General features: G+C 42.8%; 1 protein-coding gene across 6 annotated transcripts in view; it reads left to right on the forward strand.

Annotated features, from left to right (window-relative positions):
* Positions 1–3,136: 3,136 nt before the first annotated feature.
* Positions 3,137–17,570, forward strand: part of LOC122538060 (protein NDRG3) — a 36,617-nt gene continuing 22,183 nt past the window's right edge. For 2 of the 6 annotated variants that reach the window (XM_043671802.1, XM_043671812.1), the window contains exons 1-3: positions 3,137–3,554; positions 8,919–9,323; positions 13,748–13,801. In XM_043671802.1, the coding sequence (XP_043527737.1) occupies positions 9,109–9,323; positions 13,748–13,801 (269 nt within the window). In that variant the 5' untranslated portion in view covers positions 3,137–3,554; positions 8,919–9,108. The remainder of the gene's footprint in view (positions 3,555–8,918; positions 9,324–13,747; positions 13,802–17,570) is intronic. The other 4 variants (XR_006308779.1, XM_043671820.1, XM_043671829.1 and 1 more) reach the window with 4 other exon arrangements.

A 17,570-nucleotide genomic window follows, 5' to 3' on the forward strand; every position in this document is an offset into this window, starting at 1 on the left:
TCGTTTGAAGAAGGAGATTCCAAAGGCGAACCAGCGGCAGGTGGGGAGAGAGGATGGCGGTTCAGACGCAACATATCGTATCAGAGAAACTCGTAAACGGATATGGAGAAGAAACGTCACGTCTAGCACCGGATATTTCACGCTCCCTCTTCCGTTCTTTTCGCATTTTTGTTTGGCGAACTCGCGTTACAATACAGCGCAGCAAATTTGACTCGCACGATGGAGGCGATATTTCTAGTTAACGCGAGACGATGTTTCACGAGTTGTTTTTATAAATCTCTCGCGTTTGACATCGTGCAGATTTATTAATTGCAGATATTAATTGCAAGTGACAAACGAAAATTGATAATCGAGACGCTACAACAAACTACGCCTGTTATATTCACATTCCGTGGAAATTTAATTGCAATTCAGAATATTTCGTAATCACTTGTTTTCTAATTGGTGCCATTACAGAAATCAATGACTCTACGCGCTAGAACTAGACTTTCTCTGCTTCCGTTTGTTCAACGGAACTTAATTAAAATTTTAATGAGGAAGCAGCGAATGTTTACTGCCGTGAAAACTTGAACGTTATTAAACGTGTTCAAATTTCTGTTACTTTTCTTTCTTTTTTTTTTTTTTTAATTGATAATTTGTTAAAATAGTTATTAAAATGGAACCAGGAAAAGGAGCGGGTGATTCTGTTTTATTGACAAATCTCGTAGTTAACTTTTATCATTAAAACACAATCCAAGGACTTCGTTTCCACGTGCCCAATTATTATTCATCCCTTGATGAAATTATCTTGGGATATAACTGAAGTTGCCTCGCCATCGCGACTCGCATAATTGTTCGCTCGAAACGAGGTTGGCGACTTTTCAAACCGTTTGCGCTGTCTCTTAATGAACTCCGGGCGTTATATTTCGATTTAAAACTCTCAAAAATCGTCTTTAAAAACTTTCTGGAGAGGGGGGGGGGGGAGAGGTAAAAAGAAGTAACCTCTGAAACCTTCCTGTTTTCAACTCGAGTTCGCTTCCAGTTGCGAAGAAAACGCACCCTCGTTGAAGTAGCCAATAATTTTAATTAACAAAAATGAATTAATTATTAATTATTCGTCGCACTTTCAAATTCCATGACACAACAACGCAAATCCACGCGAAATGCACGTTAAACCTAAACGATAAATATTGTCCAAGAACTGGACTGTTGCGCGATGAAAAGGGAAGTTCGATCGTTCGTAGATACGCGACACGATGAACTTCCTGTCCGACCTCTCTCGTTCGTCGAGAAGGATTTTAATTAAGCGTTCGGGAGTTTCTCCGTGGACGATGGCGGCCGCCGATTACGATTGAACGTTGTAAAATGAATACGTGGCCGAAACGATCGTCGTTGATCGGCTATCCTTGAATCCGCAATGGCCGGATGTTGTGCCGAACGTGCAAGACTCCGATGCCTGGTGCCTCTTGAGCTGGAATGACGTGCCACGCACGTCGAGAATTTTCGTTATGGTCCGCGAAACAGTTGCCAGTGCAAGGGATTAAAAATCTTTTTAACCGAGCATAAATAAAGACACGACACGGCCGAGGTAATCTCCAGACGAGGATTACTCCCGAGGCGTTGTCTAGGTGAAATCCCAACAGGCTCTCGTTTACCTACGGTGTTGTCAAATAGGACACACGTTTAGCTCGCTCTCGATTTTCTCCTCGGTAGCCTCGGTGCATTCCCGCGCGTCCACCAATTCAAAAACGTCCCAACCCCGTCCGAAAGGGAGATTCTGTCGAGCCGTCCGGTCGGGGCAAATTTAATCTCTCTCGCTCGCGTCAAAGTGAATTTCATAAAACAGACCGTCTCTCTTAAGCTCTCCGGAGAGAGCACTTCCGTTTCGTTGTTCCATTCTTCTCATATTTGACTCGATTACGAAGGGAAGAGAGAGAGAGAGAAAACTGAAGAGAGGAAGACTGAACGAGCCGGGAAAGAACGGGAAGGAAAGAGAGAGACGCGGCCGCGGACAAATAGAGAGAGTGAGAGAGGGGAAGGGCGACGATGTTCGAACCGATCCAAGGAGGATTCTTGCGGACTAATCTCGGGAACGAGGTAAATGGTAACTGATCAACGGGGGAGGAGACGGGAATGAAAGTGGGACGTGACGGTCGAGAATGCAATTGAATTTCAGATTTACGCCCGACAACGTAATGCGACTTGGAATTACGTTGAGTCGTAGACCATCGGCTGCATACCGGTTGCGAAAGAGCATCCTCCCCGAATCCGTCGGTTTCTCGCTCCGCTTTGATCGTTAATTCACTTTTAAAGTGAACGTTCATCGTGGAACTAAAATTCTCGAAAAAAAATTTAACAAACCGTGTGCATTCCTCGTCCGAAAATTACCGATTTATTCTTCGCGAACGCGCGAAACACTTCAATTGTAAAGACAAAAAGTTTCAAAGCTGTTCTCAGTCTACGACTAAGCTATCGTGAGTTATAAATCAAAAGTGCAAATCGTCGTGTGTTTACAACGTGAAACGAGGTCTTTCATCGGAACCCGAAGCTTTCCGAGACGTTGTTGCTCAAACTAGATTCAACCGGATCGTTCCTGTTAAGCCCCGCGATAACGTGGAAAGATCGTCCGATTATAGACGTTGTTTTCGTCTCGCGTTCAACGCCGTTTTGCAATTTTTCATACTTGAGTACGCGCATACATCTGTCAAACGTCTATTCTCTTTACAAAAAAAAAAAAAAAGAAAAAAAATTATTATCATTTAAAACTTTCGAAGGAAAGAGAGCAGATACGCGTGCCGTGAGATAACGTGTGAAAATTATCTATATCGTTGGATCTACGATGTGACGACTTCGCAGCAAACGAGGCAACTAAATTGGAAAGAGGAGCGCGATGGATAGGACGGATCTCTGCCGAGTCGGTAGAGCAAACCCTTTAGGCCAAGAAGGTCTCCGTCGGGTTTCTCGCTCGATAAAGTGAAAGTTAACGTTATCCAAGGTCGATCAAGGTTGCCCGATGGTCGGGCAGAGGTTCCCCTCGTGTAACCCGGGATCCCGTGTTTCGAAGCCAGATGTCGGTAGACCGTCCGTAACCGGTTCGATCCGCTGTGCACCGCGCACGAAGCGGTGCGCATTCCCATTGACCAGTTCGTAGCCTGAGTCGTGTATTCGGGCCAATAGTAATCGTGCGGTGCCTTTGAGAACACGGTACGGTCTCTCTCTCGTTGGTCTTGCCTCTCGTGGTGCGCTTCTCACACGTCACACACGTCGGAAAACGAGGAAGGGCGAAACAACGACGACGACTACGACGATTACGACGACTACGACGACGACGACGACGAAGAGAAGGAGGAGAAGGACGAAAGTTACGTCGAAAGGAAATCACGTCGGTGAGGAAATCCAAAGGAAAAGTCGGAGATCACTAGTCGGAAAGAGGAGCGAACGCAAAAGGATTCGTGGGCGATTCGCGTTCTCGTCTGTCGCGCCTCTGTTTCCGTGCCGTCGTGTTCGAAAGCCGCGGAGAAGCTGCAACTCTTTTTCGGTACCAGGATTCCGCAGCGGGAGCCGCGCAAGACGAGGTGAGTCACTGATTTCCGTGCACCATCCACGCGCAATTTCCCTTTAGCCGCGAACTCCGGCGCGACGTTCGCGGCTAAAGTCGGACAGGTAATGGAAGAAAAGGAAACTGCCTAATATCTTCGATCGATGACGAAGATTCCGTGGTATTAGAACGTCGCCGCGATCGTCGCCGTTCGTCGTCGTTCGTCGTCTCTAGTCACCGTCGACGTTTCTACGCGCGTAAAGCTTTCGTGCCTCTTACGTGCGTGCGTGCGTGCGTGCGTTCGCGCGTTCGGTCGTTCGTTTCCTCGCGACGAACTTTCTGTCAACGAGCTACGCCGATTATAGAATAACCGGCGCGTCAACGACGCTGTTCGAAGTGAGTCACACGGTGTTGCAACGAAGGTCGAGCTTCGTCTCTTCGTCAAGCTGCTCTGGGATCGATCTCTTCGATTCCCTCGAGCCTTCTGTCACACGGTTCATTTTTAAACCAACTCTCCCGCCACTGGCATGTGATTTAGCATTTGACGAGTGCGTCAGCGATCGAGAGCTCGATACGTCACCGCTGGCAGCCCGGGTATGCGATTACTCGACGAGAAACGAGGTTAGACGTTACACACGCGGCTATCCACGCGAAAAATCAATACACGACCCTCCTGGGGCCACGATTTAGACGCGCGCGGATATATATTTCTACGATTCCGCGAATAACCCTTCGTGGAAAACCACACCAATCGCCGTGGTAATTCTGCCTCTGGCTAATGCGCTACACACGCGTGGACACACGTACACGTACGCGTGCATGGCTGCGTATTTATGAATCGGAGACCGCAGCTGATCCTCGTATTTTCGGTTCCCGTGGGGCCAAACGCGGAGCTTACGTAGGTTAAGTAACAGTTCGTTGCGTCATACGTGTTCGTCGAATTAATTTTAATTCCCCCGAACAATCCGAGCGAGTTGCCGAAGAAATTAGAATTCGACGAGTTTCAACATTTACAAAACTCTTCCTGCCTGTGACGAGAGTTTAATGGGATTTCATGGATATGCCCGAACGTCGAATTAACGAGGCACGGACACGGGTGGGCTATTTAATACGGAAATCGGTTTATTCCCGCGCGCGAATCTATGTGCATCGAGCTTTTTATAATCTCGTTCTCCTTATCGATTGTTCCTTTTCATACGCGCGCCGACCACGAAACGTGGCTCTTGCTGTGTATGTCCGTACACACGGACGGTTGAGTTTTCATTTTTATCCATTGGAATTTTAAATCTCGAAATAACGAACGTCGAAGGGAAATGCGATCCCTTTTTTCTTTCGTCTCTCTCTCTCTCTTTTTTTTTTTTTTTTTTTTTTAATCACGACGTGCCACGCATTAAAGAATTTATAGAACTTCGAAGAGGCCTGACAAAGTGAAAAAACCAATTGCGCGTTTAAACCGGATTTATAATTTTACCACGGAGCGTCGTCGCTTTATTCTCGCATTTTCTTTCTATATTAGGTTACGAGAACTCGATCGGTCGCGAGCGTGACGCACAACTCGGAGAACGAAGTTTCTTCGATCGGTGGTTTTAATTGACAGGAAGACGGGAAGATCGACACTGATTAATACACCTGAGTGGCCTGAGGAGGATCGTGCTCGTAAAAAGTAATTTACGCTTTCGGTTTTTACGATCGATAACTGGGCAACACCGTGGAAAAGAAATTTCCTTTCGGCGGACAAGCGGTCTCGTCGACAATCGGATTCAACCGGTAACGCTCGCGTTAATTTCTTCATCGTACTCAGCCCCGGTGCATTTATCGATCGTTATCGTTGCCGTGCAAATTCGTCCGGAAACAGATATTCGGGAAAACGAAATCAGTGTACGGCCGACAGTCCTCTTGCGTAATTGAACTAACATCATTAGCGAAATTTATCGAGTCACTAATTTCCCCGGCAATAACAAATTCTCTTGAACAACAGCAAAAGATTTTGACCTTGGTTAAAATGTTTCCATACGACATTTTGCTCTTCGTTTTATTTTTTCGAAATGTATATTTTTTTCGAAGCGTTTGAGATACCACGTAACTTCTTATCTCTCGAGTACACGGATCGTCATTTTAAAACTCGACGAACCTCGGGGAGAAACGATGAAAGAAAGTGATAAGAGAAAATGATTCAGGCTTCCGTGCACATTAGCGAAAGGAAATAGAAAACGAGCAAGACTCGGCAAACAGGAATTGCTCATTTTACTAACAAATTCTCTTAGATAACGGTAGAATTCCAAATAAGACAACTGAACGTCTACAAATTTTACAAATCAGCCGACTGCCTTGCAAAACTGGAAAATTTTCAACGAACACTCATCGTAGGTCTAAAAATACAACTTATCATGGGTTATTAAATTATAATTACGCAGGAGGGCTCGCGCAACGAGCTACCAAAAAAAAAAAAGAAAAGAAAAAAAGGAAAAAACAAATAAAAATCGGCCGTGCACGTCGAATCGTCCCGCTATCAGGCTCGTTTCTGTTTACTCTAAATTTTTGCATGCGCGTTTTCCCCGGGTACGAAGAACACACCGGTTTGAAATCCATCCGGCGAATCGTGTGATCCACGAACCGTGAAAATTCGCCGTTTCGAATTTCGGAAAGCGGAGTTTCCACCCGGAGCAGAGCGGTGTCGTGGTCATTTCGGATTGACACGGTCACTGAATCGCCGTTATCGCTTTTCTATCTCTCTCTCTCAGCATCTGCGTGTTTCCACATAAAAGACGCACATAAACGATAGCACCTTGCAGTTGGCATGCAGCCACGCATGATTGTCTCGATGTGTAATGATCAGAATTCATTGAATTCTTTTGCATGTCTCTTTCACGTCCGTCTCTTCCTCCTTGTCTTGTTTTCTTGTTTCGTTTCGCTCGGCGGCTGATCGACGAGGCAATGGCGAAAGGTACAGAGGAAAGCTCCTCCGCATTAATGGAAAGATCAAACTGTTTGGACGAAAGAATGAAGATATCGGGTTTAGACCGCGAGATAGGTAATCTGGAGAAGTGCATCGGGACCCGGGATCGACCATGGGCGTGCACAGGAAACGTTCTATTAGCTCTGAGAAACCGTAACATCTGTCTTCCTTTCTTGGCCAGAAAGCAATTAAGGAACGTCAACTGAGGACGGACAGGTGCACGCAGACAACATCAGCCTCGACAGTCTCTCTGTAATTCATCGAATTAAGTTTGGAGGCTATGAAAGAGTTTATAGTCGAACTGCGTGATTTCGAAATTTTTGATTTAACCGAATTTCGCGGGAAATGCAGAATGCGAAATAAAATCAAACAGTTTAAATAGTGTCTGTAGTCAACCTAACGATATCATTAGCGATAAACTTGTAGCTTCAAACTGAAGTTAATTTAATGATACTGGATCGAGCACGAGCGATAAGAATTAAATGTTTTCATCGATCTGTTCACACGTGATTACTTGGCCAAGTGGTTATTGGTTACGACGTTTGAAGCAAACATGGTTGGTGTTGAGTCACCGAAAATATTATAATTGCAGTTTCGTCCGAGCAACGACAGGTGTAGTTGTCCTTTCAAACCGCGATGACGTCACGAGCGAAGCGTTTGCATCCTTGATGAACAGCATTAATGAGTGACTGTAGTGTTATTCATGGCTTTCGACCGCGTTTGGTTTTGCTCGATTTTGAATATATTAAGATGAGAAACGCTGTGGGCACCGCGTACATACATACGAAAAGAGTTTCACTTCGTCGAATCGCGTGACGAAGAAAAAAATCTTGTATAAACATCGAATTGTATGAAACGTCGCGCGATGGAAATCTGGTATTAATGCTCTTTCATAATTAATTGTCGGGGCAGAAGTAACTTGAGCGCGACGCGGGGCTAAATTGAAATTAATTGGAAAAAAACGAAGTAATTAAGGAAATTACTGGGGCATTAGTAAGAACAGACGTAGAGAGAAAAAGGATTATGACTCGAGTTATGCCGAGCTTGGTACAAACCAGCACTTTGATCCGGTAGTGAGCGCGTTTTCGTAGAATTTTACCAAAAAATTTCCCCCTCGGAGGTCTACATACGAATTGTGAACACATGTCATAACTGGCAGTAAAACGCTAATCCCGAATTTCAAACGATACTCGAGCTTAAATCGGAATACATACATACATGCTTAATGGTTCCTGTTATGTAAACTGCGGAAACACAGTTTTAGTTAAGTTGAATCTCTTGAATTAAAAAGACAATTCGTCTTGTCTCGTTTATCTATTATCTCTGGCGTAAGGGCTATTAATTGTTCAAGATTTGAAGATATTTTTAAATTTCAAAACCAAGTTTCAAGCAATTAAATTCAAAACTAAGTTTTAAGTGAGTCGATTCAAAACTAAGTTTCAAAACTAGTTTCTAATGAAAGTATTTCGATACCTCTGGAATCAATCGTTAATATATCGTTAGTTATATTACAGTCGAAAACGTTGAAATATTTCCACGTTTGCCGCAGGACGTCATAAATGAAATCGAAGGAAATGGATATTCTATGATGTACTGTTCAAGCGATACTTTTTCTCCATTAAATACTCGAAATTTTCCTGTTTCGTGTTCAAAATTTCATTAAAACTTCCAATGAAAGATTCCAACTCCAAAAGAATCAAAGACAAACGATTGTTCATCGAAACGTTCACGTGTTGTCTTGCGCTAAAATGACGCACGTCGAGAATTTTTTGTCCCAAAATTGCAATATTTTTTCAGTTCTATGTATATTTAATAGTATAACCCAGGCAAACCAAATAATAAATTTCTCAATAATTCCCTTCTCAATAATTTCTGTCCGGTGATATCATACCGACGAGTTCAAAAAGAAAGCGACGAATTATTTTATACGATTTGGTCACTCGTTATGGTCCGCAATCAGTTGCCAGCGCAACGTGGTTTATCACGAATGTTAAAATACGTTAATTCACAAAAGAAATCGAAGGAAGATTATTTACCCATGAAAAATCGTTTGCCGATTCTTGTTTGACTTGAAAATTCAGAACATTCGGCGTATCTCGTCAATTATACACGGTCCCTTTGACTTGGAAATTCTGTCGAAATTAGAGAAGCCCAAGGGTCTAAACCCCAAGGGTCTAAACCGTAAAATATCCGAACTTGCAGACCAATGAAACTGAAAGGATAACGATCAGTTACTAGTCATCGGAGTGACTAAAGTAGAGTCTACCAACTGACTGACTCAGTCAGTCTTTCAAAAACCATTTGCCAATGCCTCGATCGACAGTCCGAGCTCGTTCTCACGTGGAATCTCCTTATCTTGGACTTTCTTTATTTGCCCGTTTGCCCGTTCGTTTGCCTTGTTGACGCACGATATTGGCGTATCTCGGCTTCGGGCACGCGTATCAGCCATCATCAACAACAGCAGCAGCAACCAACGAGGGAAAAACGCCCCGAGTGAGAGGTAGATCCACCGGGACACGGTGGACAGGATCATCGTTGTCGAAGTCGTCCGAACAGGACGGTCCGGAGCGGGCATTTACCGCGGCATTTTCATCGTGGGCGAGCAACAGCGAAGCGGAGATACGTCGTCGCCGCCATGCCGGCAGGTATTGGCGCTTCGTACAGGTCGTTAGGCGACTTGGGCGAAGACGTGTACAAAAGTACGACGATCGTCGACCAAACGCAGACCACCGGGCAGAGCGTCCTCGAGAGTGTCAAGAAGGCTTTCAGTTTCGCCTCGCCCAAGGTCGAACTGAGGAAAAAGGACCCGCTGATCGTGGACCGCCGTGAGAGCGTCTCGATCGTCTCAAGGTAATGCCTTATACGATATTGTCTGCGTGTACAGGGGAAAAACCGGTCGGCAGGTAGGGGTGACGGTCGCCGAACACGCTGTTTCGCATCGGTCTTTTCGTTGTTTCTCGACCTCGGACCTTTTTCTCTACTCGTCGTCTCCTCTGCGCGAGTGATGCACGCGACTCTCACCGTCGATGAGATTTCACGCACGATCTGTCATTGCTCAGATTATTTCTCTGTCATTGTATAAGTATACGCGAAGATTACTTTTAGAAAAAGTAGAATGGAAGCAGTTTTATTATTCGACACGTTCAATTGACGTTACCAAAACTGGTTTTTTTTTTCTTTTTTTTTAAATTAAATCCTTAACTTCTTCAATGCGTCAATCCTCAAAGTTTCTAAATATTACTTGTCTTGATAATTGTAACTTTTCATTTTCGTACCAATATTTCATATTTGAAAAAATGGAATATTTCTATTTCGCTCGGCAAAGTAACTTTTTTTTCACGTGAAATTGAATTCAGCATAATTCGAAATGTACAAACAACGCGCTGAATCGAGTTAATAATCTCAGAGGAAATTCAAATTACGATTAATTGGATCGAAATTCGTATTCGACGTAGGAGGGATGAAACTCTTGAAGGATTATCGAATTCCTTTTCAGCGAAGATGGCATTGTTCGTATCAAAGAGAGAGATTTCGTATCGAAAGACAAAACGCGATCAATGACGAGGTAACCTGGGCAGAGGCTAAGGAGGTCGTGAATGATCGGTTCGAGGTCGAAAATGTCGGCGGTACGGTTAGAGTGCTTTTACTATTGGCCACGGTGGTGGACTGGCGTCGAGGAATCGATCGTTACAGTTTTCTGCCTTTTTCTCTTGTTTCTCTTTTTTTTTTTCTTTCTTTTTTAACCGATCGTGACTAAAATTACATAAACGTACTCGGTGAACTTCGAAGAAAAAATATAACAGAAAAAAAAGGGAAAAAAAATCACCGGGGTGGTTGCTTTTCAATTACTAAATTTTATTCCCACTAAAACGTCCGACTTACTAACTGCTTGCAATAACGAACGAACTTGGAAAGTGGAACTCGTAAAGACGAACTTTACAATCCATCTTCAAATATCGTTGTTGAATTAAATCCGAGAGGTCGTATTCTGCGCGTACGTAAAATCATTTTAACGTATTTTATTCTCACTGTGTTATATTAAATACGATATTTTCGACCTAATTGTGTTTTTCCTTTTAATTATTAAAATATCTTTTTGTACGCGTAATTTCTCGCTTCATAGTAGAAATTGTATATTAAAATGATAGAAGTTTCTTTGCTAATGACGGAGATGCAAAAATTCGACGACTACAACAAAGGTTGATAACCTTTTTCGTGTTACACTGAACTCTCCAACCCGAATTCGTACAATGGCTCACGGAAGTTTGTAGAAACTTTTTATAACTATGAGCTATACGTACTGTATTGGCATTGTGATGATGAAATAAAATTATTATGACCATGTCGGTAAAATTTAAAACGTGCACTCGAGATTATACAAAAGTTACAAATAAAATATCTGTTACAAATACATTTCAAACAAACTACCAAAATTAATTATTCGTCAAATTTACGAACCACATTTATTCAATGAGACTTAACATTTACGTTCATTTTGATTGAACACAACAATAATCATATCCCGTTAATAAAATTTCGCATTCAGACTCTATAGTAGATGTTCAAATACTTTCACGAGCCATTGCACTTTCTTCGTACACAAGACAACAACGGACTACTAAAGGAGCTTCTAAAACGTTTCACGAAAGAAAAATGTCAAGAATCAAATACACCCGATACCGATCTTGCTTTTCAAATTCCGACATTTTCTTCTTCTTTTTTTTTTTCCCCCTTTAAACGCCGACGCATTAAAACACGCGAGCACTACTTGATCGAGATGATAGAATCGACAACACGATCAACCACGACAATATGCGACCCGAAACAATTTCGATTCTGCGACCGCTTCACGATGCGAGCTTCTTCGAGCCTAACCGCGGATCGAGACAAGCGCGCACGTGTCCCTGTTATCAGGGGATAATCAAAGACTGGTTTAACCTTAAGCACGGACGGACTTTAGGACCGGAAGTTGCTGGCGCGACTATTGATCGGCCTCGGTACAAAAGCAGGCCACGAGGTAAGCCGCATCATGCGACCTGTACGTCACTCCTTTCCTCGCACTTCCATTCCGCGCGTATTCACTATCGTTGTCTGACTTTTCCCCAACTTCCATCGCTTTCCTGTTCGCTTTCCGCTTCTATACGCGCTTTTGTTCGCTTTGTCTTGCTGTTGTTCACGCTGGCCTAAGCTACAGCTTTTGACGTAACGTCGCCGATAAGTTCGCAGCGCCGCGAACTGCGATCGAGCGTAACGATGACGAAGAAAGGAATGCACTTTTGTTTTAAATTCGCACGTTCTCCGAGGGGATAATGTAATATTTGTTCTGGAGAATTTTTAGAGTTACTCTCAAGTATGATACCTGATTTTAACGAAAGGTTCTCGGAAGTTGATTGTAAATAACAATGACAGCTTTAAAAAACGCGAACAGTGACGATGGTTTTTCTATAGTGCATACTACCGTAGCTATAAAATCAAATTCGAGATTTTCGATTCAAAGAAACGAACGTGTCATGTTTGCAATTTATAGTTTTCATGAAAAGAGCACGTTACGTGTATTGGCAGAAAATTAGTTTATTACACAGAAAGTCCCTCTCGTAGCTATTCTGTTAAGAGAGTTATTGTCAGAATACAGGAAGATGAAATGGAAGCAATAACTTTCACGTGATTGATTGTTCGATTTTGCACATTTCCGATCAATTTATGTTATATTTTATCTTACATCCTGTATCGGGATTGATTTTATAGGTATGGAAGTACGGTGTTGAAAGTGGTTGTATAGATACACCACTTTCAACACTTGTAACATTGGCAGAGAAAAGTTTCTAATTGATAATCAAATTTCGTTCCATTTGGAGTAGAATAGAAATTCTCTTCGATATCATTGAACTCTGTTACGTATCATAGTTTGATTTTAAGTAGAAAATTACACTAACAGAGGAAATATGTTATACGGAGAAATATAATGTAACACGTCCGATAGGATACACAGATTCGCTCTTTGTAGTAGGAAGCTATTCAAATTTATGTTTCCGATATCTGTCAGCCGCTGTTTACATTTACCTTTCGATTATTCGACGTACGAACATCAATCAAAATATAATACACGTACTACGTGTTTTACGTTTCGATTTATATGTTGTAGTGCTACGAAAGGAGATTTGCAGGAGATACTTTCGTTTAAATCTTCGACTTCCTTTCGGCGAAACACTTTCGCACGTTCCAACACGCGAAATTTCACCTGTATCGTAACTTTTCTCTGTCATGCTGCGTATCTATATCTAGAATCCTCAATTAATTTTAAATCCAATAAGAAAAAAAAAAAAAAAAAACGATTCCAATTATAATTTAACTTCAAACAAATTCACGACGATCGCAAGATTTAACGTTTAAACAGTATAATGAATAATCAATTTTGTACGAGTTATAATTTAGCGCAAAATAAACTGAAATAATTTCCATTATTAAATCATCTCTCGAAAGGAGTAACATCGAAACGTGCAATCGCGTGTCTCGCCGCGTGTATGTAACAACTGAAAAAATATTTCTGCGAAATTATCAGCGACGTTACGTTATTATTATTATCGTTACCAGTAATCTTCTTCTTCTTCTTTTTTTTTTTTTTTTTTTTTTTTTTTTTTTGCATGCACATAGTCGGATGTGTGTTCCTTTGTCCTCGCAACGCTCGAGTTGCATTAGCGTGTGGTTCGTGGCGCGCGACGAACGTAGCGCGTGCGCTGCGGAACCGGCTTCTCAGTCCAAGAGAGATCCTCCTGCGAGGTCGATCCTCTCCAAGGGCCAAGACGCACCAACCGCGAACACGACGACGTCTCTCAACCGCACGGATCCTCAATTTCTTCCGCGCGGAGGGAGGGAAACAACACCCGGAGATTCTTTGTTGTCGCGACGATGGCCACCAAACGGATGCGTGTTCCATGCGCTCCGATTCATCTTGCTATCGTCTTTCAAATCTATTTCCGTTTCTAGACGGATCGCGAAACTCGACGAAAGACATCCTGCGTGAAAGCAAGCTGGTCAACGACGGTTTCGCTCGGTCGTTGACCAGAAAACGCACTCCGGATTCGTACCTTAGGTTGCGGTTGTAACAAGCTGGCTTTATGCTGATACGGCACGCGGTAGATCCGATCGTTCTCGCCAGTTTTTTGCATTTGGAATGACGATATTGCCTGCTAATTGTTTGTCGTTGGTTACCCCGGGTAGAGGCCGCAAGCCGCTAGGGCCGGGCGTTGTTATTATTCGCCGCTATTTTGTTCTAGGGAAAGAAACAGGATGCCGACCGCAGCCACGCCCGAGAAATCTGCTCTGTTGGGGTAAGTTTTTCCCGTTGAGAACAACCATAGACCATCGTAGAACGTAGAGGTGCGTTGTACCTTCTGTGAAATCATTGTATTACCCCTCCGCTCGCGTAGATCGCAATTGATCGTGTGCAGACACTCGCCGTAGACCTACTATACGTGGTCGATACTCATCGACATCCGTCTGTTAGACTGTAGGGATTTACAGGTCTCGCAGAGAGAGAATTGGCATTGACCCCGATCGTCTCGGTAAAGCCGAATGATCGTCACGGTAATTGGCAGCCACGTTTATTAAGAGTGGCAACCCGTTATTGCTCCTTTTCAAACGTCAACAGACAAGTCAAGGTTTCCCTCTTCGATAAACTGCTGATAGTGTCAGAGGCGCGAACGTATCGCACGTACTCACATCTCTTCATACGAAAACCCCAATGAAGAACGATCCGCTTCGATCCGCCGTGTACGTTTGCACGTGCATTCGTTGGTTTTCTTTTCCCTTTTCTTTTTTTTTTTTCTTTCCTCTCTGTCTCTGGTGTATCTTTCTCCATTGAAATTATCGCAATTCCCTCAAGTCGCAACGCAAGAGCGAATCGATCGGATGAATTAACCGAGCCTCGGGAGAAATGAAATTGCAACGTCGAGGCATTGCGTGCGACCTATTTCTCCGCGCGACCGTTCATTCAATGACCGTACATACATCGTTTTCGTTCTTCGCCGTTGGAAAATATATTTTTGATTACACAGAGCGCGAGGACGGGAAGAGTCTGAAAGATATCTGGAGCATCCGCTTTCACCCGGGAGCGCGGTTATTTTCTCGATTTTTCCCGGCGACGAAATGGAATTCGTCTGTGGCCGATCATTCGGACGAACATCGACGGTGATTTCCTCCATCGAAATAGCGCGAAAGCTCTCGGAAAGGTTTACACTTCTCGTTTAAATGTAAATTCCCAGCGTAATTAGAGTTCTCAAATATTATCTCAACTTGCAGGGCTCCTCCCCTTCCCCGGACTTAAGGATTATCCTTATAACATTCGAGCGCGCCGAATTCGAAAACCTCGCTCCAGCTACGAGTTAACTAGCAACGTCTGCCTCGGAATTAATAATTAAGGACACGTCCAAGCCACGTTTGTCCAGTGTTTCTCCAGAAGCTACTTAATAATACGAAAGAGTATCGATCGGCGATGCCCGAGAGAGAAGGGCGGACGGTTGTAAGACAAACGCAGTCAAACGTAGTTTCTAACGCGACGATTTCAATGAAACTTCCGTTACGTAACACCGTGTCTCGAGTGTATTTCGCTCGCGTACACGCGACGAGCCAATTCGGAGCCGTCTCCGATCCGCGACGTGACATTAAATTTCTAATTCCGCGGACACCGTCGCGTATTGTTCCCGCGTAATTAAACCTCGAGAATTACACTTCTATCCGCTGGCACGTAATGACACTTGACTCGAACGAGTGTGCGAGTCGAGTAAACAATTCCGCCAGTCGAATATATATATATCGCAATCCCAACACGTTTCGTAATTATTTGTTGCCGTGTGCATGCATACGACCGACACGCTCTGTCGTAATTAATTCAATTTTCCGATGGATTTACTCTTGATGCATGCGTATCTTCGAGGATACGTGATCAACTGCTCGTTAGCGTGTGCAAGGCTGGAGATCGTGCGTCGTTTCAAAGGAAAAAAAAATACAGTCGTTGGGTTATACGACGGCTATAACGCAATATATTTATGTTGCGTTACTAAAATTTACAGTGTTTGTAATAAAATCACTGTAACTTTCTTCACAGAAACTGAAATGTTCTTTCGAAAATTTACGATCGCTGGAAATCACGTGACGTTATTGATCAGTCAAAGATTCCGCTAGAATTCCAATTCTAACTCTAAAAACATTGGCAACGGTTTTCAACGAATTTAAGAGCTAAAGTAAACACTCGGGCGACATTTTTCAATCACGCAATTTGTATTTGTTTTGTTGCTCCGAAATTGGGTAATCAGACGAGTTGGCGCCCTACTTCCAATTACAACCACTAAACTTCTTCCTAATCGATCTTCGTTGCAGAACGGTTGACGGTGAAATTAGGATTAATTACGAGTCATTAGAGCGGGGAACGAGCGAGCTCGAGTTCTGCTCGAAACCGCGTCAAGTTGCGCTGTTTGAAAATATTTATTCGCGAATTGGAGACACGGGTTTCCCGCGTTGCACGGAAAGGAATGGAAAGAACTTGGGGGATATCGATCAACGTAGTATTTGTGTCACAAGCCACTGACAGTTGACAATACCACATGTCAGTTAAAATAACACACACCGCGGAGAAGCAAATGTTCACTCCGCGTTTCATTCTGTAACTAATAATAAAGTCGAGCAATTTGCAGACAGCGCTTGACAAATATTTGAAAACCGTGTCTGCGTTGATACTGACGTGCACCGTACAAGGTTCTTTTACGTCAAAATCCGCCTTCTTTCTTTCATCTCTTTTTAGTTCAAGTATTTTTTTTTTTTTATACAGATTTAAAGTCACATCGACATCGAGGTTATTAGCGATTAGATATTTCTATTGTACTTATATTTTGTAGTATAAATTTAGGTTCATCAAATATCGAAGTGCTCTCTTCAGATGATTTTGGGAAAGTGGGATTAATCGTATCTTCTCTGCAACTCAAAGTTTGTGCATTCACATAGAATGTGTTGAGCTGTGACAGATTTTTTACATCTATCACAAAAGGGACAATCAGTCTTGGTGCTTTTTAATCGAGCCAGTGTAATCTTTTCTTTCTTGGTTAATCCGCTAAAAGGAATTTCTCGGTAAAAGTCATTTACGTTGTAAATCTTCGTTCGATTTCACGTTGTCCATGGTGTCCTCGAATTCGAGTATTTTACTTTTCATTGAAAAGAAGAGACGTTGATTTCCGTAACCTTTTTTGATCATCGACATCGTGCGAACATTGATATTCGCGACGATTCTTTGACATCTTCTTTGCTTTCTTCTTCGTTCACCTCTTCGAAGATATTTTATCTTTAACTGAAGAAAAGTTCACTTTGTCCTCCACTTTGTAACACAAGTTAAGGGAATTGAAGATAATATTTGGGGAGAGTTTAAAAAGTTGTCTCTGTCGACGTTTGCGGAATGTAATTCTACGACATCTTCTTTCTTCTTTCAATCTTCGCTTTTGTTTCAATCTTCCAACCTCGTGTTTCATTTTGTAACATGAGTTGAAGAATTCGGAAGTAATATTTAAAAAATTGTCTGCGCCAGAGTGAATAACTGCAGAGTACGCTTCTCTGACAAGACACTTAATCTTCCTTCTTTTGTATCTTTCCAATTTCTCTTTTACCTCAAAGTCGTTTATTCTCACTTAAAAAATACGAGCCTTTGACTATACGGTGATATAATAATCTATGCATACTTGTCCTTCGTTGACACTCGTTCGTTATTGTAGTACAATTACCCAGGACACACACAATGATAAATGGTGTTAGCAGGACATTAAAATTTAAGAGTTCGTTGTGTACTCGTACGTCATTTTGCTCTACTTTCGCTGAAAATTCGTTTTCGTGCCACTTGGCAACACGCCGGATTCACCTGAATTGCACGATCCTCGGGATTTAGCTCAATTTCAGACTCGATAAAAACAATGCGCCATTTCTCTCTCTCTCTCTCTCTCTCTCTCTCTCTCTCTCTTCCTCTCCCTCTCTCTTTTTCTCTCTGAATTTTTTAGAATCGGTATCAGTGGAAACAGGATCGAAGCATTAGAAAATCTGAAACTCTACGCCGTCGTGTGA

This window comes from Frieseomelitta varia, unplaced genomic scaffold (genome assembly GCF_011392965.1).
Source record: "Frieseomelitta varia isolate USP_RPSP 00005682 unplaced genomic scaffold, Fvar_1.2 scaffold_163, whole genome shotgun sequence".
Classification (NCBI taxonomy): domain Eukaryota; kingdom Metazoa; phylum Arthropoda; class Insecta; order Hymenoptera; family Apidae; genus Frieseomelitta; species Frieseomelitta varia.